At 40.4% G+C, this 27,230-nt stretch overlaps 1 protein-coding gene across 5 annotated transcripts in view; it reads right to left on the reverse strand.

Annotated features, from left to right (window-relative positions):
- Window positions 1-21,665, reverse strand: part of LOC121463309 (serine/threonine-protein kinase B-raf) — a 118,457-nt gene extending 96,792 nt beyond the window's left edge. For all 5 annotated transcript variants that reach the window (XM_041675433.1, XM_041675430.1, XM_041675432.1 and 2 more), the window contains exon 1: window positions 21,309-21,665. In XM_041675433.1, coding sequence (XP_041531367.1) covers window positions 21,309-21,497 — 189 coding nt within the window. In that variant the 5' untranslated portion in view covers window positions 21,498-21,665. The remainder of the gene's footprint in view (window positions 1-21,308) is intronic.
- Window positions 21,666-27,230: the final 5,565 nt, after the last annotated feature.

Consider the following 27,230-nt stretch of genomic DNA (forward strand, 5'->3'; position numbering starts at 1 on the left):
AAGAAGCATTCTTGTGTTTCCCTTTGAGAGAATAGTACTGTTGGCACCAGATTTCTACAGTATATAGAACACAATAAAAATTATGTAGCAATTTCTCATTCTGTTCACTGAATTTGAAAATGCTACTTCTCAGAGTTTTACAAATTGAGGTTTTCACTTAGCTATGGTTTAAAAAACACCTGGTTGCTTTTTAAAAACTGTGGAATACAGGGCCTCATACTGGAAATTCAGAATTTCTAGGGACAAGATTCAGATAATTACACTTTTTAAAAGTTTTTTTCAATGTGCACTCAAAATCAAACCGAAAACATTACTCTAAAAATCTACCACACATACCTGCATAAAATGAAGTACATTTTAATTTTGTCTGATTGAAAGGGCTGTCTGTGTGTGAGAGGGGAGGTGTCTGGTGATGCCTAGCATGCATGAGACCTAGGTTCAATCCTTTAAACATGTATGTGATGGTTAAACCTGACTATCAACTTGATGGGACTTAGACTCCCAATGCAAACAAGCCTCTGGGCATGTCTGTGATGGACTTTTTAGATTAGGTTGAGGAAGAAAGATTAAACTTAAATGTGAGTGGTACCACTCCATGGGCTGGCATCTTGGACTGAATAAGAAGTAGAAAAAGCTGAGTCCCAGCATTCCTCTTTGCTTCCTGACTACATAATGCAATGAGACCAGCTGCCTCAAGCTTCTGCCATCAAGTCATTTGCCCAAGGGACTGTAGCACAACTGTGAGCCAACATAAACCCTTCCTTTCTTAAGTGGTTTCTGTTGTTTGCTCCTGTGTGTGTGTGTGTGTGTGTGTGTGTGTGTGTGTGTGTGTGTGTGTTTGAGACAGGATCATCACACAGCCCTGGCTGTCCTGGAATTCACTATGTAGACCAGGCTGTCTTCAAACTCACAGAGATCCACACCTCTATCTGCCTTGAGAGTGCAGGGACAAAAGGCATGAGCCACAACAGTTGCTTCTGTTAGGCATTTTAATAATGGCAATGAGGAAAGTAACTAACACAGTGTATGTGTAAAGTGAGCCTATTATTATTTCCCACAACTATACCCACAAAAGATTATTAAAGGAGTCTAGGAAAGCATGGCTTTTAAAGAGCCCAAAATTACTCTAGTTCTGATCTTCCTTATGTTAAAAAAAATTAGAAAAGACTAAAGTGCAGTGGTGGTGGACAACCATTCAAGTACAGGGAACATAAAATATAAAAATCAGATAATAAAACTGTAGTGGTAAGTTTGCTGGCTATCCTTCTTATTTTAGCAAGAGGTCTATTAAAAACTCTAGGATACTGCTACAAATAGATTTGATTATGAGCATTTGGAAGGAGCAATCTCATATTAAACCAGGTGGTAACTATAGCCCCAGCATAGTCTGGCATGTAACATTCAAATTTTGTTGACTGAAAAGGCGAATTAAATAATTCTTTCCATCTTATTTTTTTTAAAGAATATTCTGGCGGCTCTTGCCCCTTATACTTCCATAAAATTGTTTAATTATGTGTTGGCTAGTTTTATGTCAACCTGACACAAGGGAATCTCAATTGAGAAAATGCCTCTATAAGATCTAGCTGTAGGGCTGGAGAGATGGCTCAGTGGTTAAGAGCATTGCCTGCTCTTCCAAAGGTCCTGAGTTCAATTCCCAGCAACCACATGGTGGCTCACAACCATCGGTAACGGGGTCTGGTGCCCTCTCCTGGCCTGCAGGCAATACACACAGACAGAATATTGTATACATAATAAATAACTAAATAACTAAATAAATATTTTTTAAAAAAGATCTAGCTGTAGAACATTTTCTTAATTAGTGATTGATGGGGGAGGGCCTAGCCCATTGTGGGTGGTGCCAACCCCTAGGCTGGTGGTCCTGGGTTTTATAAGAAATCCAGCTAAGCAAGTCAAAGTTCCTGCCCTGGCTTCCTTCCATGATGGATTACAATGTAGAAAGAAGAGTAAGCCAAACGAACTCTTTCATCCTTTTGGTCATGGTATTTCATCACAGCAATAGTAACCCTAATTAAGATAAACCAGGTTATCAAGTTCCACAGAAAGCTAGCTTTTCATTTGGATTTCAAAAAAATGTATCAAATCGAAAATTTTAATATTTTTACTCTACTAGGGCTTCTAATACATCCTAGTAAATATATCTCATGTTTTAATGTCTCTAACAATATTTAGCAACTCTTCCTTATAAAGACCATATGAACATTTAATATCCACTTAATATGAGTCTCCCTTAGATCAGTGGTTGTCAGAGGCAGATGCTGGAGAAAGAAGGTGCAGCCCTAAAAGAAGAGCATCAAGAGTCTCTTAATGGTGACGGATAGTTTGTATCTTGATTGTAATGGTGGCCACACCAATCTACGCAAGGTATCAAATGCCATAGCATGCATGTACAGCAAAATGGCTCAAAGGGTAAAGGCATTTGCCGCTAAGCTTGAAAACTTGAATTTGATTCCCGGGACCTACATGGTGGAAGGAGAGAACCAATTTCCTTAAGTAGTATTCTGACTTTCCATACCCCTAAAGGTACTGTGGCACAGTGCCCCACCCCAAATAAATAAATAAATAAATAAATAAATAAATAAATAAATAAAAGTCAGTACTCACACAAACATTTATGTCCATGTAAAAAGTGGTGAAAACTGAGAAGATCTATAGTGTATTAGCTGTTACTTTTTATTTTAATCTTGCACTACATTTATATAAGATATCTGTTCTGATTTGAATCGGAAATATCCCCAATAGGCTCATGTCTTGAAGTTTGGCAGCACGCCTGTGGAGCCTTTAGGAGGTAGTTAATACCTGGCTGGCAGAAGTTCATCAGTCAAAGTGGACCTCTGAAGGTTAGAGTAGCCCCTGTACAAGTGCTCTCTGCTTCCTGTCTGATACCATGTGAGCTAGTCGTTGCTACAAGCTCACACTACCAGGCTTAGTCACTTCACTATGGCATCCCTATTCTAGGATGGGCTGCAACTGTGAAAGCTTTCCTTCATTAATTTGTTCTGTCAAGGTGATATAAAAGGAACACAGAAAATAGTGAAATCTGAAGAGGTCGATAATCTAATTAGCTATATTATCATTCACTGGTATAATACAGAATCTAGCATACAACCAGTGCAAGGACCTCAATATGTAATTTCTGTACTTTCAAGAAATGAATACATGTAAACAATAATTACATACAGTACAAAAGAAATGCCATTTATAGAGTACCCACTGTGGTTGAGCACACTATGCTAAGTGCTTAGGTATATGTCACCCATTCTTTTGATACACTACTTTATAAAATTCCAAAAATATTGTTATATGGTAAGCTTGGTTTGAGAAATAGTGTAGTGACAGCCCTTACTAACTATGGGCAGTCACAGTCTCACGATGATAAACAAGAATACTAACTTCTGAAGAAGCAATATCAACACCTTACATGCTAAGAATGCTCAAATAAATTCAACTATGTCCCAAATCACTCTACTAGCATATCTAAAAAGATTGTGCAAGCTTTACAGACAGAGAAGAATAGACTACAGAGAAAGGAGAAAGAGGAAAGACCTCAGTCTTTCAGGAAACTCAAAATCCACAAAGTAAATAAAGCACAGGAGAGCTCAGTATGTTCAGAACCCTAAAGTTATTATAGGTTTGTCCCAGAATAAAACACAGCAAGAACAAAAAGAGACAGGACTGTGATTATTAGATCAAGAAGGTTTTGGGAATGAAGGTGAATGGATTTTATTTAATTTGTAAAAACAGGGTGTTCCTATGTTACTAATTATCTTAAGCTTTAATAGCTTCAGATTGGACAGAAAGTATGCATAATGAATCAAAAAAAAGAAGTAAAATAAAGGCGGGACAAAAATAAAGGGGTCTTAGAAATAATCAGGGCTTAAACTAGAGTGATCCAGAGGAATAAAATAGAAACATCATGGCAGATGGCAAACCAGAAGGATTTGGGTGCTTACTATATAGGGACACCAGGAACACAAAACAGAGAAACTACTATGGAAGGATCTAGCATAAATTCTAGTAAGTGAAGAGTTTGCCAGGGCAAAGGGAGATTCAATTTAAAAGTAAAGATAACTAATTCGACTTAGGACTGACCTTCTGACTTTGTGCTATCAGTGAAACATTCATAACAATGACCAAGAGATAACAGAAAATGCAGGCTGACACTCAACTACACTGCACAGGTAACCTGACGGTTAAAAGGAAAAAAGTGATTAAAAATGAAGAGACTGTCAAGAAGTAAGGTTTGAGGGAGTGCTTAGAAAGTGCAGGTAGAAAGTGATCAGAAACAGAAACAAAAAGCAGCAGCAGAGGCCTTTGGTTCCATTTTCATGGTGTAAAAAAAAAAAAGTAGGAGCAAAGTCAAGCAGAGGTATTTTTAGTTTGGAGTTGGGTGACCTGGATACATATACATATGAAGGCAAACCACAAGTGGCCCATATCAAAGAATACCTAAAGATGTCCATGTAAGCCTACCTACTAGATAATGAGGACAGAAATGTGAGATCAGAAAATATTGTTCTGTCATATTCCAGAAGATTAAATTAGAATATTAGCACTAGAGACCTACATTAAAGAAAGCATATTTGGGTTCCACATTTGGAGGTATCTTGTATCAACAGTAACAATACGTAACAAACTGTTTTACTACTAGATATTTCACTTGATATGGATGCTATGGAAAAAAACCCTGAGACTAGCTTCAATTCTGATCTTTCATTAGGCAGAAACTCCCAAGTCTTCCTCTTCTCTAAGCTGTTATGATCTTCATGTCTTATGATCTCTTTCCTCCCCCATCTTTTCTGATGCTAGGGCTGAACCCTGGACCTCACCCATGCTAGGCAAGTGGTTTGTCACTCTTCCAATTCATATGTTTGTTTTTAATCTATCAGTTTTGTTGTCCTACAAAAAGATAAGATCCTCACTGTACAAAGAAACTTTGACCAGAAGCAGTCACACTGGATAACCTGGTATCCCTCTCCCAAATAAAGGTCTTAGAGCATTGCCTTCATTTGTGTATTTTCTAGTACTTTATGTAATTAACATTTATTTCAGTTCATACTATTTTGCCACTGTTGGGGAATATTGTTTTAAGGAGTGTTGCTTTTGTTTAAGTTGCATTTGTTTAACTCTGTGAAGCTGTGATTCTGTGCCTGTCTAAAACACCTGATGGTCTAATAAAAAGATGAACGGCCAATAGCAAGGCAGGAGCAAGAATAGGTGGGGCTGGCAGGTAGAGATAGGAGGAGCAACACAAGGAGCAAGAGAACAAGGAGAGGAGGACATCAGGGGCCAGTCACCCAGCTACACAGCAAGTCACACAGAAAGTAAAGAAAGGTATACAGAAATAGAGAAAGATAAAAACCCAGAGGCAAAAGGTAGTTGGGATAATTTAAGCCAAGCTAAGGCCAGGCATTTATAACTAAGAATAAGTCTGTGTGTGATCTATTTGGGAGCTGGGTGGTCACACAACAAGCCATTCTCTTTGCTCTTTACTCTACCTTGTACCTCAGACTTTAACTATGTACTTCATAATTTCTTTCCTAAAGGTTGAAAATTTGTTGAACTCCATTTTAATTTGAGACTGTAGAATTTGGCAATTCTAAATCTGCAATTGCTTGGTGATGTGGGATTCTTCTTTGTATGCTGTGATTGCCATTGATTAATAAAGAAGCTGCTTTGGGCCTATAGCAGGGCAGAGCAGAGCTAGGTGGGGAAAATTAAAATGAATTCTGGGATAATGAAGGCAGAGACGCCATGGAGATGCCAGAAGAGAAAGACACAAGTAGGAACCTTGCCAGTAGGCCATGAACCTCATGGTAAAATATAAAATAATAGAAATGGGTTAACTTAAGAGATAAGAGTGAGCTAGAAAGATGCATAACCTAACAGGCTGAGCAGTGTTGTAATTAATAGTTTCTGTGTGATCTAGAATAAACAAGTGGTCTCTTACAACAGCTTGTCCATAGCTATTTCTTTTTAAATTTTTCAACAAGTGGTATTGGCGCACACCTTTAGTCCCAGTACCGTGGAGGCAGAGGCAGGTAGATCTCTGTGAGTTTGAGGCCAACCTGGTCTATAGAGTGAGTTCTAGGACAGTCAGGGCTACACAGAGAAACCCTGTCTTAAAAAAAAAACCAAAAAGAAAACAAATATTTTTTTGCCATTACACTTACGTATTGTATGTGTGTCATGAAGGAGGCACATGCTGCCATGGATTGGATGTGGAGGTTAGAGAACAAAGTGAAGAATCGGTTCTTTTCTCCCACCAAATGCAGGCTTGCTGGAAAGTGCCTTTACTTGCTGAGCCATTGCATTGGCCCCAGGGTTGCTTTTTTGAAGGACAACTTTTTTTTTGTCTGACAGTCTTTAGGATTTTCTCCTTGTTTCACTATGATCTGTCTGGGTACAGGCTTAGTTGTTCTTATACTGTTAAAAATTCAGTGTACTTCTTAAATCTGTCAGATCTAGTAAGAAATTACATCTAGAAAAATCTCATTTAGAAATCTCTCTTCAAATATTAACTTTGCAATACTTGCTCCAGAGCACTGATTAAATATGTTAGCCACTCCCACTCTTGTCTTCTATGCTCTCTTCAGTATTTTCAATCATTTTGACTGTTGGTTGTATTTGATATATTCCTTCAGCTTTATATTCTAGGCAACCAATTATTTTTTAACGAAGAATAATCTGTTGAGCTTTTTATGTTTTGTTTGTTTTATTTTTTGACAAGACAGTGTTTCTCTGAGTAACAGCCCTGGCTGTCCTGAAACTCGATTTGTATGTTTGTGTTGTTTTTTTGTTTTGTTTTGGTTCTGGTTGCTTTTTATTTTTATTTATTTATTTTCAAGACAGGTTTTCTCTGTGTAGCCTGGACCTCACTCTGTAGACCAGACTGGCCTCAAACTCACAGAGATCCGCCTACCTCTGTCTCCTGAGTGCTGAGATTAAAGTCATGACCCACCACCGTCTAATTTTTATGTATTTTATATACACAATAGTTTTCACCTCCAGAATTTCTACTTTTCTAAATCTATTAAGTCATTTTTATAGTCTTCCCTATTTATCTTCATTTAAAAACAAATCAGCAATTGTTTTAAATGTGGTAAGTGCCATATCTTAGATTAGTATGGATCTGTTTGAAGTATTTGTTGCTTTTATTCCTTGGGATTTGAATTCATGCTTAGTTATTAGTTTTTTCTTTTTAAAACTTACTGTGAGGGCCTGGTGCTGCATGCCTTTAACACACACATAAAACAAAAACAAAACAAACAACAACAACAACAACAAAAAACTGCCCTAAAGTTAGTATGAGGCAAAAAAGAAAACAAAAAACTTGTTTGTTTTTTTTTTAACTTTCCTTATGATTCCTCTGTTCCAGTCAATCATCCCTATGGTCTCCCTTTCTGAGATATGGGACTTAGTAGACAATTTAGCTCTGCTTCAAAGGCAACCTAATGATGAAACCCTCAGGGTCCTTCTAACAGAAACTGCTTTTGATGTCCCTTAATATTAACTTCAGGTAGGTCTTGACTTTTGCACTCTTCAATTTATGAAGTCCACTGACACCAAAGCTTAAACATACATAGTACCTATCTTAGTTTGGTTTCTACTGCAATAGTAACTTGGGAAAGAAAGGATTTTTTTTTTTAAAAAACACATTACAGCCCATCATCTGGGGAAGCCAAGGTAAGAACTCAAGGCAGAAACCTGGAGGCAGGAACAAAAGCACTGGCCATGGAGAAATGCTGCTTCACTGGCTTGCTCCTTCTGGATTGTTTTAGTTTGCTTTCTTATATACGCCAGGATCATCTGTCCAGGGATAGTACCACCCATAGTGAGTGGGCTTAGACTCCCACATCAAACAAAGACAATGTCCCACAGGTTTACCTATGAGTCAATCTGACAGAAGCATTTTCTCAGTTAAGGTTCCTCTTTTCAGATAACTCTAGCTTGTGTCAAGCTGACAAAAACTAACCAGGACACTGCCCTGGAGACAAAAGCTACCCATCTACTTACTTTTTGGGGTTCTTGCATTTTCCTAGAGTTTGTTTAAGCAATTCCTTGCTATTTTTTCAGATCTTCAAATATTTCCTTATTTTTTTCTTTTCTTTTAAAACAACATTCCTACCAGAGTGGTAGCACACGCTTGTAATCTCAGCAAACAGGAGGAATAAAGTATGTAAGCTTTACAGCTACATAGTAAATTGGAGGATGGCTTGGGCTACGTGAGATAAGGTCTCAAACAAACAAAACATAGTCCATCATTATAAAAAAGAAACAAATTTGTCCCCTGTAAACCCTATTTCAGATAATTTAGCTAGATGCAATTTTAAAAGCTAATAATATCTAATAATGCTAATTCTATTATCAATTATAGGAAAGATAAATTTATAAGAAAATATGTCAAAAATGTACAGGTAACTATGATAAATGAGAGTTGCTTGTAACTATACAAAGAATCGCTTTGATTGTTGACAGTCACAACTTCAGGTTGACATTTCAGTCACAAATATTGTGTAAGTAGTGCTGTCATCAATTCTGCAATTTTCTAAAGTGGAAAGAACTCTTCTGTATATGCATACAAATATACACATACACACAAAGGTCACAGGTCAAAACTCAAGGATCAATCCTCAGGCATCATTAACACTTTTATTTTTCTCTCAGACAAAGTCACTCACTGTTCTGGAGGAAATCCACCTGCCTTTGCCTCCTCAGTGAAGGGGCTGAATGCAAACGACCGTACCTAGCTTTTAGAAAAAAACTTTTTTTCTAATTCACTGTGAAGCCCTGGCTGTTCTGGAACTACTCTGTAGACCAGGCTGGCCTCAAACTCAGAGATCTGCCTGCCTCTGCCTCCCAAGTGCTGGGATTAAAGATTTTAATTATGTATATATGTCTGGGTATATAAACATAAATGACGGTACCCTTGGAAGCCAGAAAAGCGTATTAAAACCCCCAAACCTAGTGGTTGTAAGCTGCCTGGACATGACTGCTGGTTAAGTGAACTTGAGTCCTCTGAAAGATGTGTGGTTGTGTGTGCATGTGGGCACATGCACATATGCATGTTTAAACTGGGTTCTGGGGATCAAACTAAGGCAGGTCCTCCATTCCTCAACGGACTAAGCTATTCTTCCAACCTAAGAAATATTTTGTTTTGAGATAAAGAATTGTTGGATAACCGAGGATGGATACGGAACTTACTCTGTATACAGCCTAGATGGCTATGAAATTTAAAATCCTCCTGCATAATTCTTCTCATGTTGCTAAGATTACAGGTATGTGTCATGTGCCAGGCTTAGAATGGTAAAAAACACTTAACGAAAAGTCTGGACCCCTTGCAATACCAAGTTCTCAGTCCTAAAAGAACAGAAAACCCCAACCATTAAAGGAAAAGAACTTAGTGCTACTTAAGTCAACATATTTCTGAAAATGAACTGGAAAACTATGGTTAAAGACAGGATTTTGGAGGAGAAAACTACCACATCTTAGATTGAGTGGTAACTATTTGGACTAAATGCACTGAGATCACTCAGCAATTAAATATTCGGTGTATAGCCTAGCTAGTGTCCTGAGTTAAACCCCTGGGACCCACATAAAAGTATAAGAAATCAACTCCACAAAGTTGTCATCTGACCTCTTCAGCCACAGTGTGGCATGCATGCACATGCATGTGCGCACACACATACACAGTTTAAAAGTCTAAAAATAAAACTGAAATAAAATGATCTAGTGCAGCTCTAAACAGTTACTCATCACATGAGATAGTTTAATCTGAAAATTAAATAGACTTAGTATCTCAGTGCTGCCAGTCCAACAGAATGAACAATAGCCTACCACCAGGCAACAAAGGACACTTCCAATATCATAAAGTCTGACTGTGACTGATGAGTGCTAGTCTAGAGAATGCTGATAACCGAAAGAAAACCCTGCATGTGGTAAATAAAATGATACAGGATGCTAGCAAAGCACAAAACAAAGGTACCTAATTGGGTTTTAGAAAGAAAGGGATTGGGGTTAAAGAGATGGCTCAGTGGTTAAGAGCACTGGTTGCTCTTCCAGAGAACCAGGGTTCAATTCCCAGCACCCACATGGCAGCTCACAACTGTCTATAACTCCAGTTTCAGGGGATCTGCATTTTCCCACTAATGCACATAAAATAAAGTTAAATTTTAAAGAAGAAAGGGATTAAGGATACTTTCTACAATAAATGGTAGGTCAGTGAAGCATATGAGTTTTGAAGGGCAAAGGGTGAGGAAAGAATTTGTATTTCAGGCAGTAAGAAAAGTGTAACAAAAACAAGTAAAACCTGAAATGTTAAAAAAAAGTACCGAGTGGGAACTGTTTCAGTGTGCAGCACAAAAGTCAAACTACAATGATAAGAATGTCATTCTGTATAAACAAAATACAGTGATCCCAAGTGCTGGCGCCACCTTTCTGTGAGTTCTGTTTTTCTGTTAGACAGATTCTATCTAATCTAAGGCCACTGGAGTCCTGGGATTAAAGGTGTGTGCCATCACTCCCGGCCTCTAGTGGCTTAGCTCTGCACTCTGATCTTCAAGTAAACTTTATTTGTTGAAACAAAAGAAAATATCACTACAGGGTCTTTGTTTGTTTGTTTGTTTAAGTGCTGATTGTCCTGGAACTCACTTTGTAGACCAGGCAGGCTGGCCTGGAACTCAAAGAAATCCACTTGCCTCTGCCTCTTGACTGCTGGAATTAAAGATGTTCACTGCCACACATGGCATAGGAATATTCTTAAAAAGAAAAATCAGTCACTTAGATCTCTCAAAATTTAGCTTCAATACGTGGCAGAAGAGTTATAGATACTTCATGCAGTAATAAATTCATGTTCTAGTTCCCAATAATTATTTGCGTCAAAATGAGAGTGACTCATAGCAAGTGTTTAAACTGCCTTGTCAAGTTACATTTAACTGTGTAGATGTGACACCAAAAGTTAGGAAACCCACAATGCTGTCCCAGCTCCTCACAAGTTAACATTGTCCCCAATCTATTCTTTCCTGTATAGTGCTGAATTTTAAGCACACTCACCTCTCTCCTGAAACCTCCTAATCCCTCTCTGGAATGAAATTTTTTACTACACTAGAGAGAAAAAAACGGAAACAATGAAAACAGATTTCAGCTATCACTCTCACTGCCACATGCTCTAGAGTATGCTTTTATGATAAAGCATCATATTGAAAGCCGTCCTTCCTATTTACACTAAACCTGTTTTCCTTGTCTCTATAGAAACACTGCTTCAGTAATTCTTATCTTTATGAAATCATGGGTGTTTTGCTCTAATATTTCATTTCTAGCAGATATGACCTTATAAGTTTCTTCTTCTTCTTCTTTTTTTTTTTTTTTTGCTTGAGGCTGGCATGGGAACACATGCCTACAATTCCAACAGGAGGATAAGGAAGGAGACTGTGAGTCTGAAGTTACTTTGAGCTATATCACTAGTCTCTCAAAAACCTTTGAAAATTAATTAAAATTAAAAACATAATTTCTCAATTCTATTTTCCTCACTTGTCATGATCCACTTCTCTGGTCCCCTTTATATGATTAATTCTTTCCTCTTTTAATCTATTTTGTGTTACAACAATATACAAGCCTGGGTGATTTACAAGGTAGAAAGGGTTACTGGCAATTCTGAATAATGGAGGGTTCAAACAGCATAGTACCAGAGTACAGTGTGGCCCTCTAGTTATGTCACAACTGCTGTAATACCCCAAAGGCAAAAGGTATAAGGACTCAAGTGTGATAGAGTCTGTTTCTTAGTTTCCAAATAGCAGTAGTAGTTCAACAGGCTATCTGAATGTTCTACATTTCCACATTCATTCAGGAACTTAGGCTGATAGACAGTTTATCTTTTTTGGTTTTGTTTATGTTTTTCAAGACAGGGTTTCTCTGTTTAACAGTTCTGGCTGTCCTGGAACTCACTCTGTAGAATAGGCTGGCCTCAAACTCATTGAGATCCACCTGCCTCTGCTTCCCAAGTGCTGGGATTAAAGGTGTGCACCACTACCACCTGGTGAACAATTTATCATTAAAACATGGCTTGGAACGAAAGCATCATAGCTATCATTTTAGTTCCAGCCAGCTAGAAAAACCAGATATAGACCTGGCACACATCATTTGTGTCCACATTCTATGAGATGGAACTCAATCCCCTGATCATACCTGCCTAACTACAAAGAAGAAAGGTTACCTTTCTATATATGAAAAGGAAAATAAAATATGGCTATCATGAACAGTACTCTGCCACAGAGCCTCATTTCAACCTCAGCGTCATAAATCCAATTACTTATTCAAAATATTAGACAGCATTAGCTTTCTGCCTCTAACTTGGCATTCCCAACAATGAATTCCTGACTTGGGTCTTTTCCCTTTTCTCTGGCATCTTCAGCACTTCACATTCAGTCTATCAACAAAGCCAAGGGCTTAGGATGTGGGTCACTAGTACAACATCTACTAGACTGTACAAAGCTTTAGGTTTGATCACCAGCATTGCTGTTGGGGGCAGTGTGAGACATATCAGATTTGGTCTACTTTCAAGCCGTCCAAAACTCTGACCCCTTCTCTTCTCTCCTGCTACCATTTCCATGACTGCAGTACTTCCTCATGGTTCTCTAGCTTCAACCTTGTCTCTTAGAGTCCACTCTACACTGTGACCAAAGTGTTCCTATTTAGATGTGAGAAGGACTAGGGAAATGCCATGCAAGCATGAAAACCCAAGTTCAGAATGCCAGCACTCATGTAAAAAGCTGGACATGATCGCATGCTCCGAGTAACAGAAACATAGATAGGAGAATCCCTGAAGCTTAATGTTAGACAATCTAAACAAATGAGTAAGTTCCAGGCTCACTAAGAGACCTTGTCTCAAAAAAAAAGGACAGAAAGTAAGGAAGACACCTGACATCAACCTCTAGCCTCTGCATGCATACATGAGCATATGCACACACATACACTTGTGTGTACATACATGAACAAGTAAACACACACAAACCTGTGAGATCAGGTCACAGCTCTGGCTACTGAAATCCTGAATAGGGCTTTCCTTTTCCTTTAGAATGTTAGACTCCTTTACAAAGACCTTTGGCCATGTCCCAAGCCCTCTGGAATTTCATCTACTGACTTTCAATTCTTTTGAGTTACTCCAGCAACTCTGGCCTCTTGCTACTTCTTAAATAAGCAAGGTACATTCCTTACAGAAGTCTGTTAGTTCTACAAGAAATGCATTCTCATTCTGTACTCTTCTGACCTCTGGAGGCTTTTGTTCAAAAGTCACCTCCTAGAACTGAGGTCTACCTGTTCTTGCTGTTTTAAATTTCAGCGTATCTCCCCCAGGCCTACTCTGCGTTCCTTGAAAATTTCCACAGTTCTTGTTTCTCTTCACGCATACTATAAAATTTCCTTTTTGAAGCCCGGTATGATGGTATGACCAGACCCTGCGCTCAAGAGGCTGAGGCAGGGTGCTCTTAAGTTCAAGGCCAGTTTGGGTTGTAAAGCACTTGCTCTGAGATAGACTTAATTACATAGTGAGACTCCATCTAAAAAATCTTAAAAAGAGAATTAGCTCACTGATTAAGAGCTTTTGTTGCTTTTGTAGAGACACGGGTTGAACCACCCCTAATCCTAGTCCCAAGGAATCCAACTCCATCTTCTGATCCTTGCTAGCACCAGGCATATACATGGTGCACATATATATACACATGTAGGCAAAACACTCATACACATAAAATAGATATAAAAAGTTTTTTTTAAGAAATAATTTCTTGGCTGGGCGGTGGTGGCGCACGCCTTTAATCCCAGCACTCGGGAGGCAGAGGCAGGCGGATCTCTGTGAGTTAGAGACCAGCCTGGTCTACAGAGCTAGTTCCAGGACAGGCTCCAAAACCACAGAGAAACCCTGTCTCGAAAAACCAAAAAAAAAAAAAAAAAAAAAAAAAAAGAAATAATTTCTTTTGTTTTTTGAGTGGGTTTTTGTTTTGTTTCATTTTGTTTTTGACATGAGGTCTCAATATGGTACCAGCTGGTCTCAAATTGTCTAAAGTTGCCAAGGATAACCTTGAACTCATGATCCTCTTGCTTTTATCTCCTGAGTATAAGAATTCATCACAGGTATGTCCTACCAGAGCCAGACTACAAATTTCCATTTTGTCTATTTATGGTTTATCTGTTCTCCCACAACTCCCAGCATGTACCTCTCTACCAGAACGTAAACTACAAAATGGTACTGATTTTTGTTTTAAAATATGTTCCTAAACTCATAAATTACTACATGCTATAGGCACTCAAGTACTTACTGAATACATGAACACCTATTATTCTGAGAAACAACTCAATGCAAAAGCCAGCACTGTAGTGTTAGGTGTCAGCAAAGCTAATAATGACCATAGTTTTAAAAACACTACAGCAGGGCTGGACAGATGGCTCAGTGGTTAAGAGCAATGGCTGCTCTTCCAAAGGTCCTGAGTTCAATTCCCAGCAACCACATGGTGGCTCACAACCATCCGTAATGAGATCTGGCGCCCTCTTCTGGCATGCGGGCATACATGGAGGCAGAATGTTGTATACATAAGAAATAAACAAATCTAAAAAAAAAAACCCACTACAGCAAAGTCATGTTTATCAACTTCCCCATAAAACCGCGAGACAGTCCTTGTACTATCACATTAATCCCCTTCCCTTGAATTGACAGTTTACCCAAAAAGTCATCATGTTGCCACTTAATGTTTCTTGGATTTAAAGGTAGTTTCAAGACAATATTAAGAGAATGTGGTCAACATTCAGTTTTAGGGCAACCGTAAGGACTGTCAAAATTTTGTAACTAGAACCTATGTTATGTCTGTCACTGGATTTCTTTTAAAACAAACAAATATACAACAAAGATTTCTGGAAGAAGTCTTGCAAATCATCAGAAAAATAATAGTACTATAATTTTGTGACAGTTTTTACATATTCATCACCTCATTTTATTCTCATACCAGTCCTCTAAGCCACTTAACACATCTGGACTAACAGAAGTTCAGTGCACAACATAAGGAGGCGTGGGGGAAGGATCAAGAGATGCCAGCAAAAAGCTTGCAGTGAATGGATTATGTTTTAATATAATGAAACTTATTTGCAATTGTATAATTTTCTGTAATTGTGTAATATGAGAAGAATCTACAGATATAGGCAATCACACCAAAACTAAAAAACTATACTTCCAACACCTTTAGACTACCCATGTAAGGACTACTGAATTCTCTGAACTGTAATCTGTTCCCTATCTGAAATATAGTAATACGGTGAGGGAATGTGGCTGTGGGTACAGCTCACTGCTAATTGTGCACTTGACACACACACAAAGCCCTAGGTTCCCCTCCACCTCACCCCTGCAGAAAGAAACAAAAGTCAAAAACAATTCATTAAGTTATCTGGAAGCAATTAAAATAGTACTTTTGTTCTGTTTGGATTGAGATGGCTACTAAATAGCCCGGCTATCCTGGAATTTGCTGTGTAGATCAGGATGGTCTCAAACTTACAGAATCTACCTGCCCCTGCCTCATGAGGGTTGAGATTAAAGGTACGCACTACCACACCCAGCAAAATAGTGCTTTTATTCCCCCCACAGGGTTTCTCTGCGTAGTCATGACTGTCCTGGAACTCTCTCTGTAGACCAGGTTGGCCTCAAAATCACAGAGATCCACCTGCCTCTGCTTCCTGTGTCCTGGGATCAAAAGCGTGCGCCATCACTGCACAGTGCAATAGTGCTTTTAACAACAACACCAAAAAAGTTATAAAGAAAACTATTTGGCATTCATAGAAAATAAAATATTTTTAAATGGATATTAATTCTTTTTATACATTATCAGAAGCTATACTATCAAGAACTTCTTAAAGTAACTCTGGGGCTGGGGAGATGGTTCAACAGGTAAAATCTTGTTGTCAAGCATGAGAACCTTAGTTTTCATGCCCAGCCCTGCTAGTGCTGAAGACTGAGACAAGAGGATCCTAGGGGCTCATTGGTCAGAAAGTATAGCTCTGGAGTAATCGGAAAACCATCATCCCCTGGTACATTTTCCCCAAAAGTGCTGTCAATACTATAGATGCATAGTAGGAATGAAAATGAGCTTTTCTTTGATATTACTGAGCTTCCAGAAGAAATAAACTTAACTGAGTTCAGAGCAATTTTTAGACTCTGTATAAGGGCATTCCAGGGCTCAGGAAGGAATGCTGAAATTACTGGGCATCAATTTCTTGATACTAGACAGTCAATAGTCTTGATATTTGAACTAACAATAATGTTTCTGGCTTTTGATTTTTTAAGAGCAAGAGAAAACATTAGAAAGCAAAAATAACCATAGGAGAAAAAAATAACTCTTTAAAGTTAGGTATAGACTGTGTTAGGTATAGACTCCTTAAAATTAGGTATGGAGTCCTGACTATCATGGCTTATTAAGTATGATATTAATTAGGTTAGTAAACACTAAAAACAAACAAAAAAACTGCCTTCCAAAACATGTCAATGTATCCATGAACTATTTAAAGAAAGAATATGCGAATCAATGGGAATGAATTTCTTGTTATATTAACATGAAGTTATCTCTAACACTAAGATAAAGAAAGTACAGCGTGACCTCAAAACCAGAAAAACTCCCAAACAGGCCTGCTTATTTTGAATGCAGAAGTTCTATAATTATTTATAATTGGGGCTTTACTGAAGAATGAACACAGGTGAACCAGGCAAAGAGAAAGAATAAAGGGCTGCAAACAATTTAACTTCTGAGGAAGCCAAAATCTAGTAAAAAGCTGCTGACAAAAAGGCTTATCTTAATACGGATCTGACATAGGAATCTGGGGATAGGAGCAAACAAGACTTTTAAAAAGAGAGGGATTGTGACAACAAGCTCACTAAGTACTCACTTAAATTAATATTAAGTTGTCAGCGGAACAAAATGCACTTCTGCAGCTCTGAAGGAGAAGGCAATTTTATGATTGGAGATAAAGTGGAAAAGAAGAAGCGGTTGCCCCACTGTGTGACTCAGCAGGTAAAGTCTTAGAAAACACCAAAGTACAGCGAGGACAACACTAACTTTCTTCCCTGCCACTCAAAGAATAGATCTTTTAGCTGCTACCAGGCCTATTCTTCCTATCAGTAAAATGGGGGAGAGAAAACTCTCATTATTCTAGTCTGTTGTACTACTACAATCTTTCTGGCCTCCAAACACAATTAAATCAAATCTGCAATTATGTTAAAGACATTCCATAATCCAAGCACCAGCCCAACATTCCTTTTGGTCAACTTACAATGGATTGCCTGCATATATAAGCAACCGATACAAGATAATTTTTTTACATAAAAGGACAAATGCCTAAAGTGAGAGTGTTAAGTCAGGAAATGGGCAAGAGAGCAATACAGAAATACTGAAGACAGTTATTTTATAGCTTCCCCCTCCAAACAAAACCTTTGCAAATATCTAAACAAGTATTAAGAACAATAGCTAAAACTTTCTGCATATACACCTTCCTACTTTGGTGAAAGTATCACTTTTCAGAGGTATGATGCAACCTAACCTGACAAGGATCACAAAGAAGTATTTTAATACAGTGGACCTCATTATAATGCAGATCCCATCCTAGAATATTCCCTAGCCAATACATAATTATAATTACACAGCTTAGCCAAAACTGGCTAAGAGATCCTGAAAACAGAAAGTAATACAATACTAACTGTATTACAGTTTTAAGAAACTCTCTTTCTCCAGAAACACAACATGAAAGAAACAGGTAGTAAATATCACACCTTGGTAGCACACATTTAAATAATAAATGCATTTATTATTAACCATCTGGTAATATTATACCACGTACCATGTCACACCATATGGTCTCGGGAAGAAAGTATCACCAAGGAAATAGAAAGTAAGTAAATGCTTAAAAGCAAAATAATACAACACTTAATAAACATTTATCAGAACATTTTATTTTCAGTACCCATACAGTAATAGAAATACAGGCCATGAAATCTGTTCATTTTCCAACATAATTTTAGATACCATTGTCTACATTCTATGTTGGAGATATATAATAACAGAAATCTTTTTAAAAAGAACTTAATGTCCAAAAAAGTTATCAGTTAAATTATACTTTACCTAGGGAAACATAAGTTTTGCTGGACTATTATATTTTAAAAGTTACATATAAAATATATTACACAAGCATTAAAAAGTCTAGTTGTAATACATGCAAATGTTTATGGCAATTATACACAAAGTTTGTACTTTTTATACTTATTATTTTTACTTTTCAATAATGGATAGGTTTTCCCCTTGTAATTAGTTTTTGGTGCAGCTGAAATTTCTGACAAACTTTTTTAAAACCCAGGTAAGATAAAAATTTAGAACAAAATATGTCATTACACACAGGCACAATTTTTCATCTTTCTATGTACTTATTAAAGATATTCTTTTAAGTTCATATAAAGAAGGCAGTTCAATTAAAAGACCACAAGATATTAAGTTTCCTCTGAATTAATGTCAATTTAAAACTATTTCTTGCTGGGGATAGGGACACACACCTGTAATCCCAGCACTTCAGAGTAACAGCAGAAGGACCAGGAGTTCTACAGCCTTAGTCACATGCTGAGTTCCTCAAAAGCCTGGGCTGCATGATACTATTTCCTGGAAGAAGCTATTTTGCTACATGTAATACTTGTATCTGTAGTCAATAGAGGTCCACTTTTTAATCATAATCTCTGCCAGCCAATTATATTTATCATCTTTTACACAAGGCAACTATTCATCATCAAACATTAAACCCTGGGAGGGGGGCAATAGGGAACATCTGTATTTTAACTAAATAAATGAAGAATACAGTTCCAGAAGATATGACCATGCTTTCAGTTAGTTATTGCTGATTTAATTTAACTTCACTTAGCCTAGAGGTTCTCAAGCACCGGTACATGGGAAATGTCCAGAAAGTGTCAAACAGAAAGTTATAGCCCTAACACACTCACTACTTCAGAGAGAAAGGGGTCCAAGTAATCCAGCTCCCTCAAGTAAATAACAAAGTCTTCCACACAGAAATATAAACTCTGAAACAAAGTTCTCAAATTAGCGTCATATCAGAGAATGATCATCTTTTAACTTTTATCCATTAATTTCCTCATACTATAATAGTCTTCAAGCAGCTTTACAATTCAAGAACCATACATGCACTGCGGAGTCAAGTGAAGCCCAGAGGCACCTGTGCCTTGCAAGACAAAAGGCATATCCGATTCCTGGAGAAAATAGACAGCAGATGTGACCCCTAGCATTTCTCCATTAAAAACAATGTATCCTAAAAATAAATTTCCATGTCAACGGAACAAAGTTGTTTATAAATAAGAAGGAATGTGGAGGTGTGGGGAAGACAAGAGGAAGCTTCAGCAAGTTAAGTACCAAAAGCCAGGAAACAAGACAGAATGAATGGTAACTAGGGATAAGGGAAACAGATTGAACTAGGAAATGGATGAAGGGAAGAGCTTTATCCTTGGAATCTAAGAAGCTACAGGAAATAAAGAAGTCAAGTGGAAACTGACCTGAGCATAAATTCAAAATGGAAGTTGGAGTTATTTCGAATGAAGACATAAGAAAAAGCGAGCGGTGGTGGGACAGGCCTTTAACCCCAGCATTTGGGAGACAGAGGCAGATGGGATCTCTGTGGGTGTGAGGCCAGCCTGGTCTACAAAGTGAGTTCTGGGACAGCCAGGGCTACACAAAGAAACCCTGTCTCAAAAGCAAAATGAGAGGGAGGGGGGAGGAGGGAGGGAGGGAATGTAAAGAAATAAGCTAGCTCAAATGACAATACTGAACACATTTTGGGCAGAGATGGCAAGGCTGGAAAACATCACTGTGAACAGACAGCTAATGATAGGTCAAGAATAGAGGATGAATTTCCAAGTAAACGAAGCAGGATAAAGACTACTGCAGAGATAAGAAAGGAGATAGTATGAGAACTGGGAAGCCTAAGTAACAGGTTTATCTTTAAGCAAAATCAACAAAATTAAGTCACACTCATCAACTATTCGCAAAATATGGCATTGTTTATGTGATACAATGCTCAAACTGTAAATGTAGTCAGTTTTACATCAGAAGAGAAGAAATGAAGTAATCTGACAATGTAATACATCAAATGACGCAAGGACAAGTTAAGAGAAGCAAAAAAGGACAGGTAAACATGAGAGAGAAAAAAAATGGAACGAGAGTGGGAACGACACAGATCAATTAAACCCACTAAAAACAAAACAAAAAACCACGAAAGATGCCAATAAAGAGGTGTGAATGAACAGTGGAAGGCTAACCCGCACTGCCAGCAGAGCGAGGGAGCAAGGAGGCAAGGGAAACCTGATGGAATCTTGACAGCTTCGGGGTTCAGGGAGTGAGTAGCTTCCAAAGTGTCCAGAAGGATTTGTGAAGATAACAATAGATAACGAGGTGAGGGAGCGGTGGAATGGAGTAGAGAGGGCCTCAAAGGACCAGGGCAAGAGAAGCGCAAACATGCTCTTGAGGGGAGGCGAAGGTTAGAGGCAAGTAGGTACAGCTGGGGAATGAGCGGGTTAGTGGATGAGGATGGGATGGAGGTTACGGGTCAGCATGGGAACACTGGCAAATACTATCATTCGGAGATCAGAGACCGGGATGGGAAAATCTTCGGAACATCACATTTGGTGGCTGAAAAAGTAAAGGCTCCACCAAAATCATCCCCTGGGCAAATCCGGTCGAGAGAAATCCCCCAAACAAGTAGAAAAGTGGGAAAGCGCTAAGGGCCTGCAAAAGGAAGATAGTGAGGAGCGGAGAGAGAGGCGCTCCGTCATGCCCACATCCAGGGAGTATCACACAAGGCAGTTTCTAGGGCTGGGGGGACTCAGGGGTAGTGCCCCGGCCACTATGCTCCATCCTCGACGCCGTCCCTGCCGGTTAGCAAAAAGGAAAACATCTCAGGGATGCCGGGCTGGAAACCCCAGCCAGGCGTGACCTTCTCCACCAGCCCCAGAGTTTCGCCCCCTATGGAAAGGCTCCAGCTCCGTCCCCGCTGCCCCAACCCCATCTGGGTGGGGGCCGGGGAACCCCCCTGGGCCACCGTGTGTGTTTACGTAGCGAGGAGAGCCACAGGACGGTGGGGGACACTCGGTCGCTATCCACATCCCCGCCGGCTGCCAAGCACAGCCGGAGCTCCCTCCGCTGCCTCCGTCCCTCACATAAACACTGGCCCGCCGAGCCCCCGACGCGAGAGCATTGGGGGATGGCGCCGCCACTCACCTCTTCGGGAATGGCCGGGTCCGCAGCCGAAGAGGCCGCGGCGCCAGCGCCGGCCTCGGGTTCCACGTCTCCATTGAACAGAGCCTGGTCCTGCTCGGGGCCGCCGCCGCCACCGCCGCTGCCGCCGCCGCCGCCGCCGCTGCCGCCACCGCCGCTGTTGCTGCCACCGCCGCCACTCAGCGCCGCCATCTTCGAAGCGCAAGCCGGGGCCGAGCGGCAGCCGCGGGGCGGGGAGGGGGAAGGGAGGCGCAGGGCGGGCGGAGGCGGGCGCGGAGGCGCGGGGGGCGTGGGCGGAGCGGCCGGGGCGGAGGCCACCTCAGGAACCCGCCGGCGGCCCCCGGCGCAGCCGAGCCTGAGGGGATTGGGAAGGGGGGGAGGGGGAGGGGGCGGAGACGACGAGGAGTCGCCGCGGCAACGGCGTCACCCGCGTGTCACGGCCGTGACGTCACCGGGGTGCGTGACGTCATCCGAGGAGCCCCCTCGCGCCGCCGTCGTCAGGGGAGTGTTCCTTCTCCTCCAACCACCCGCGCGCTCACACGTTTCCCCCGCTCAGTTTCCATGGCTCCGCTTTCCTACTTTTCCTCGGTCCTCAGGCTGTTCTGTCATGTGGGATTTTTACTAGAAGAGCAGGGGTGGTGTTCTAAGAGAACTTAAAATCCTAGAGGGAGGAAGGCGGCCGGGAAGCCTATATTACTTGTCACTGCCGTTACAAAGAGGCTCTAGGTATCGTTAGAAAACAAAAGCCTAAAACCTCAAGGTTGGAACATCAGCCAAGCCAAATGTCATAGAAATACGTCTTGGAGCAGCTAAATTCTAAGTATGTGGTTTGCATACTTAAAGGACTTGATCAGTTGAAGTGCGTATAAATGAAAATCTAAAACCTGGTTTTCAGTGTCTTTATTGACTGGTCTCATTCGCTTAGTGTCAACGGCTTCTTCCATGCACTAGGGTATGAGAAAAGCATATAGCATTATAGACATTTTAAGCATCAAAACAACAACAACAACAACAACAAAAAACCATTCAAAATATTTTGTAGACTCTGGTTCAAGGTTTCTCCACAAACTATGTATTTTTAAAAATGGGTGAAGAGAGTTAAATTATCTTTGAGAAGTCCAAGTTACAGAATTAAATTAAATCCAATTTATTGTTTAAAATACATTTACCCAAAAGAAGGGAATAATGGAGAGAGGGTGTATGTTAAAGAAAAGAGAAAGCGGTAGAAAAAACATGTTCCTGAGGGTGTGCAGTTAACTGCCAAAGTAACTCAACATGGAGTCACGGGAGCTTGGTGTGTGTGTGTGTGTGTGTGCGTGTGTGCGTGCGTGCGTGTGTGTGTGTGTGTGCATTTACATTGATGGAAAGGGGGCAGTCACCACTAACCTCTTTATTGTGTTTAGGAAGATTTGAGAGGTAGAAAGTTTCTCAAACAGGATGTCTGTGCATTTGATCTGGTCTCCATCAGCCTGGGAGCTGATGCTGCTGTTTCAAGGTAAGAGGCACACGTGTGACTGCTTGGCAAATCAAAACTTGAAGTTCTTGTATGGTGAAAAAAAATTGCTACCGATCAAATAACCATCCTGTGTTTGTCAATGTCATTGGAATTCTCTTCCAAGTAGGGAAGTTCCCCTGAGAACTACATTTAAGTCAGAAGTTGGTTTAACAGATACGAGTAAAGGAGATTTAAAAAAAAAAACAAACCAGCTGGGCGGTGGTGGTGCATGCCTTTAGGTGGATTTCTGAGTTTGAGGTCAGCCTGGTCTACAGAGCAAGAGAACAAGTTCCAGGACAGCGGGGCTGCTGCCTAGAGAAACAAACCCTGTCTTGAAGAACAGAGGGGAGAGGAGGACGAACATAGGGACAATGTTATCAAAGCTGCGCTAGTTTAAGGCACCTTTGAGAAATAACCAAAAACATACAATGACTAAGGGCAGTAAAACAGAGCTGCAACCAGGCAAGGGACCCCCTCTTGATTTGAAACCCAACTGTCAGGATTTGGAGTTTTTGTTTGTTTTTAGTCCCTAACTGTCCTAGTTTGCTTTAAAAATATTATTTCCTAAGAATATATTATTATATCTCTTCTTTATAACACTAAAAGTTCTAAGACATTTTCAGTGGTTGCGTTTTAAACACTAGCCCTTTCAGCATCCATCTGTATACAGTGATCGTGTCTTCCATGATTGTCTCTTCACAAGATGGCTGACCTCATCCATTAATGTGCCTTCTTGTTAGTTTCCATTCGCCCAACTTTGTTACCCCTGGTTAGTTTTGGGTAACAGTGTGCCTGCTGTATGTGTGTGTCTCCTCACCCTCAATAAAAGCCTTTCTTCAGCTGCTGATTCTGTCTGTTCCTCCTTGCTGCCTTCCAGATTTCTCCACTGCTTCCAGGCACAGCCAGGCTCAAGATGTTTCCTGCCTTTTAATGCTTTAGCTGGCAGAGAAAGGAACCCAATCAAGACCCCCAAGTGGGACCATTTTTTGAGACCTTATCCAGGATTCCTTTTGAGGACCACCAACTCATCCAGGTTGTCACTGTCTGGTTGTGACTTCAGCAAATAGAACCAGGATTTCACTCAGGTTGTTGTCCACTTCCACTGGACATTGCCTGTGGTACAGATGGCCCGAGGCATCTTTTGCTGATGCAACATCTCTCCCAGCACACGTCAAGAATATACTGTCACCAAATGGCTGTGGTATGTTCTGGACCGACGTTTTACCGTGAGCCCTTAGATTACCTCTCCTCTGAGTCACCGTTGCTCCTCACTTCTCACCTTTTCTGTCAGCAGGTAAGAACCACCTGTGTCCCAGGCCCCTAAGAGCCCTTAGGGTGTCCTTCGAAGGAGGCGGGGCTAGGAGTTAGATTCCCTGGCAGGCGGACAGATAGGGAGAAGAACCATGCCTAGGTTATAAAGATGTTGAACTTTCAAGATGGCCAGCTTCTTCCTTACCTTCCTGACCTGAGACTAAAGCATAGCAGTTTAAAGGGCCTTGTGGTCTTTTCTCCTGTCAGTGGGCCCCCTAGCTGATGGACTGGTTTGACAAGCTCAAAACCAGATCAGGATAGGTTTACACACCAGCTGCAGGCCATCAGCCACCAAGTTTTTCTTTAAACTGACCAGCCCTAAATTAGGGAAGAAAGACCTTTCAGAGACTGAAGAAGACACTAGATTTTTTCAGCTTTGTGTGGGGTCTTTTTTTTGTGTGTTCCTGCTCTATGCTTGTTTCCTTGTCACCAATTAAAGCTGTTCTCAACTGTGAAAATAAATAAATACATAAATAAATAACTTAAACAAGCTGAGCAAGCCATGGGGCACAAACCATCAAGCGGCATTTCTTCACAGTCTCTGCTGCAGTTGTATCTCTGGGTTTCTCCCGGGTTCCTCCCTCCAGTCTTAGTTTCCCTAGGTGATGGACTAGAACCTGGAAACTGAAATAAACCCTTTCCTCCCCAAGTTGCTTTTGGTCATGGTATTTATCACAGCAATGAAAAGTAAAATAGGACACTGTCTTCAAATCTAGATATCTGAGACTTCTTTGGGGGCATTTAAAATCCCACAGTTAGAAAAAAAAAGCTGGGGGTGATAACACTTACCTTTAATTCCAGTTCTTCGGAGGCAAAGGCAGGAGGATCTCTGAGTTCGAGGCCAGTCCAGAGTGAGTTCCAGGACACCCAGGGCTACACAGAGAAACCACTGTCTCAAAAAAACTAAAAGAATAAAAAGGCTGGAAATTCTTTGACACAACTTCCATCAAAAAAAAAAAGAGGATCCGGATACCCTCTTTCTGAATTTGAGCCAGATTCAGTGACTTCCCTGTATCCAAAAAAACACAGCCTACGTGGTGCTGTGTGACTTTGGGAGCTAGACCACAAAATATGAAACAGCTTTCAACTCGCTTACTGGAACAGAAGGCACTGGAGCCCTGCCTTGTAAGTTTGGTTACCCTGAAGTAGCCATACTAAGAGGAAGCTGGGGTACATGAAGAGTCTGACCTCCTGTGGGTCCTTAGCTGTAGCTCCAGGTTAACTGTCAGCTCTGTGCATAAATGCCTCTGGAGCATTCCAGTCCTCAACTCTGCAGATACCCCCAGGCATGGAGTCTTACTCTGCTGAAGCCCCAGATGTGGAGCAAAGAGATAAGCCACCTTTGTTTTGCTTTGTCTGAATTTTGAGGGTAATTTCACACTTTTCAGAAGGCAAAGCTGTAATATTTGAGCCCCACAATGCTATAATATCGCAAGGAACAAGCTTAGATCCTTGGTTGTGCTTGTTTGCAGTAGCTTATTTATATTGTTTTATTGTTGTTAGATAGGCCATCTTGGGTTGGTATTATTAGCATCATCATCATTATTACTATCATCTTATAGATTGAAAAACAAGACAAAACCAGGTATAGTGGTATGCCATTCTAGAGCTCAGGAAGCTGAGACAGGAGGCTGATCAGTTGGAGGCTCTCAGCCTGGGTTATGTTATAAAGTGACAACCTATCTAAGAAACATTAACAACAAAACAATAAAAAAGACATACCAAAGAAACCCAATAAAGAGGAATTTAAGTTTACCCATTATGGGATTATGTAGTCAAAATGTTGACATACTGACACTAAAATCCTGAACCTTGGGCACCAAAGTTTATGCTTTCTCTTTATTGTTTCTCTTCTGGATACTGTGGAACATTTTTGTTTGTTAGTTTGTTTTGCGTTTTTTCAGAGGGTCTCACTCTGTGAACACTGGCTGCCTGGGAACTCACTCTGTAGACCAGGCTGGCCTCAAACTCTTAGAGAGCTGCTGGGATTAAAGGCATGTGCCACCGTACCATGCCTGGCCTGATTTAGAGTTGTTTTAAAACTACCATCTTCCTTTCCTTTCCTTTCCTTTCCTTTCCTTTCCTTTCCTTTCCTTTCCTTCTTTTGAAAATAATGAACTAGATTCTCTATAGAACTGACTGTGCTCTCTCTGTCTCACTCACTTCCAAAAAGATTCCATACAAGTCCAGTCCTCTCTGCTTTGTGGTGGGGAATTACCAAGATGTATCTCAGAATCTTAGTAGTCTGGTGACCAGACCCTCACTTTATCTTGACAACTTTTGAGGCCTTGCTGCATGCAAAGGTAGGTACAAGTCCTTTGTCACTGGACACAGCCTGTCTTCCCACCTCTTCCCACAGCCCTGTGCTGCCATACGTGGGTGGATATGCTGAAAGCCTCTACCCCAAACAGTGTTCCTGGAGTTGGAATAAGCCAAGCCAGGATGGAATCTAAACAGAAACAGAATACTTTCCTTTTGTGTTGTGGTATGCTGTATGAACATCAAAACAGTACTGTCTAGAATCCTACATTCCTACAGACGCTTTAGTCAACAGTTCTTAGAAGTTTGTCTCAACACCCCACCCCACCCGCTCCCCCTGAGCATCCACACATCCACAGAAAATGGGAAGGGCAATGTGGCCGGAAGTGCTGGTGTGATCCCCCCCCACTACCTCAGCTAATGGCCGGAATAGGTAGAGTTCTGTGGTGTGTCACCTTTCTCCCTTGGAGGTGAGCTTACGTCTAGCCGCTTTTCCGATCCTCAATCCTGCATTCTGATGGATGGTGGGGAACCCTACTTGTCAGCCACATCAATATGCTCAACTCTAAAAAAAGAAGTAAGCAGCCTTTTAGAAGCTTCTAGAGTTCCAGCTGGGGTCATTGATACATAGCTGATCACAGTTGGTTTTCCTTATGAAATAATATTAGTATTGTGGATAACGTATTCTTTGTTACCTAATGGTCAGCAACTGGTACAAGCTGGATACATAAGAATGAAAATAGAGTCACAGGACTGGATTCAGGCCAGCTCTCCTCCAGAGGAGTACTTGGAATTCCCTCTGGAATTCCAGATTCAACCCAAATCTTTTAATTATGGGGATCTTGATAATATCTTCAACT

This window comes from Microtus oregoni, unplaced genomic scaffold, assembly GCF_018167655.1.
Source record: "Microtus oregoni isolate MIOR12 unplaced genomic scaffold, Mior012 000026F_ref0000081, whole genome shotgun sequence".
NCBI lineage: Eukaryota > Metazoa > Chordata > Mammalia > Rodentia > Cricetidae > Microtus > Microtus oregoni.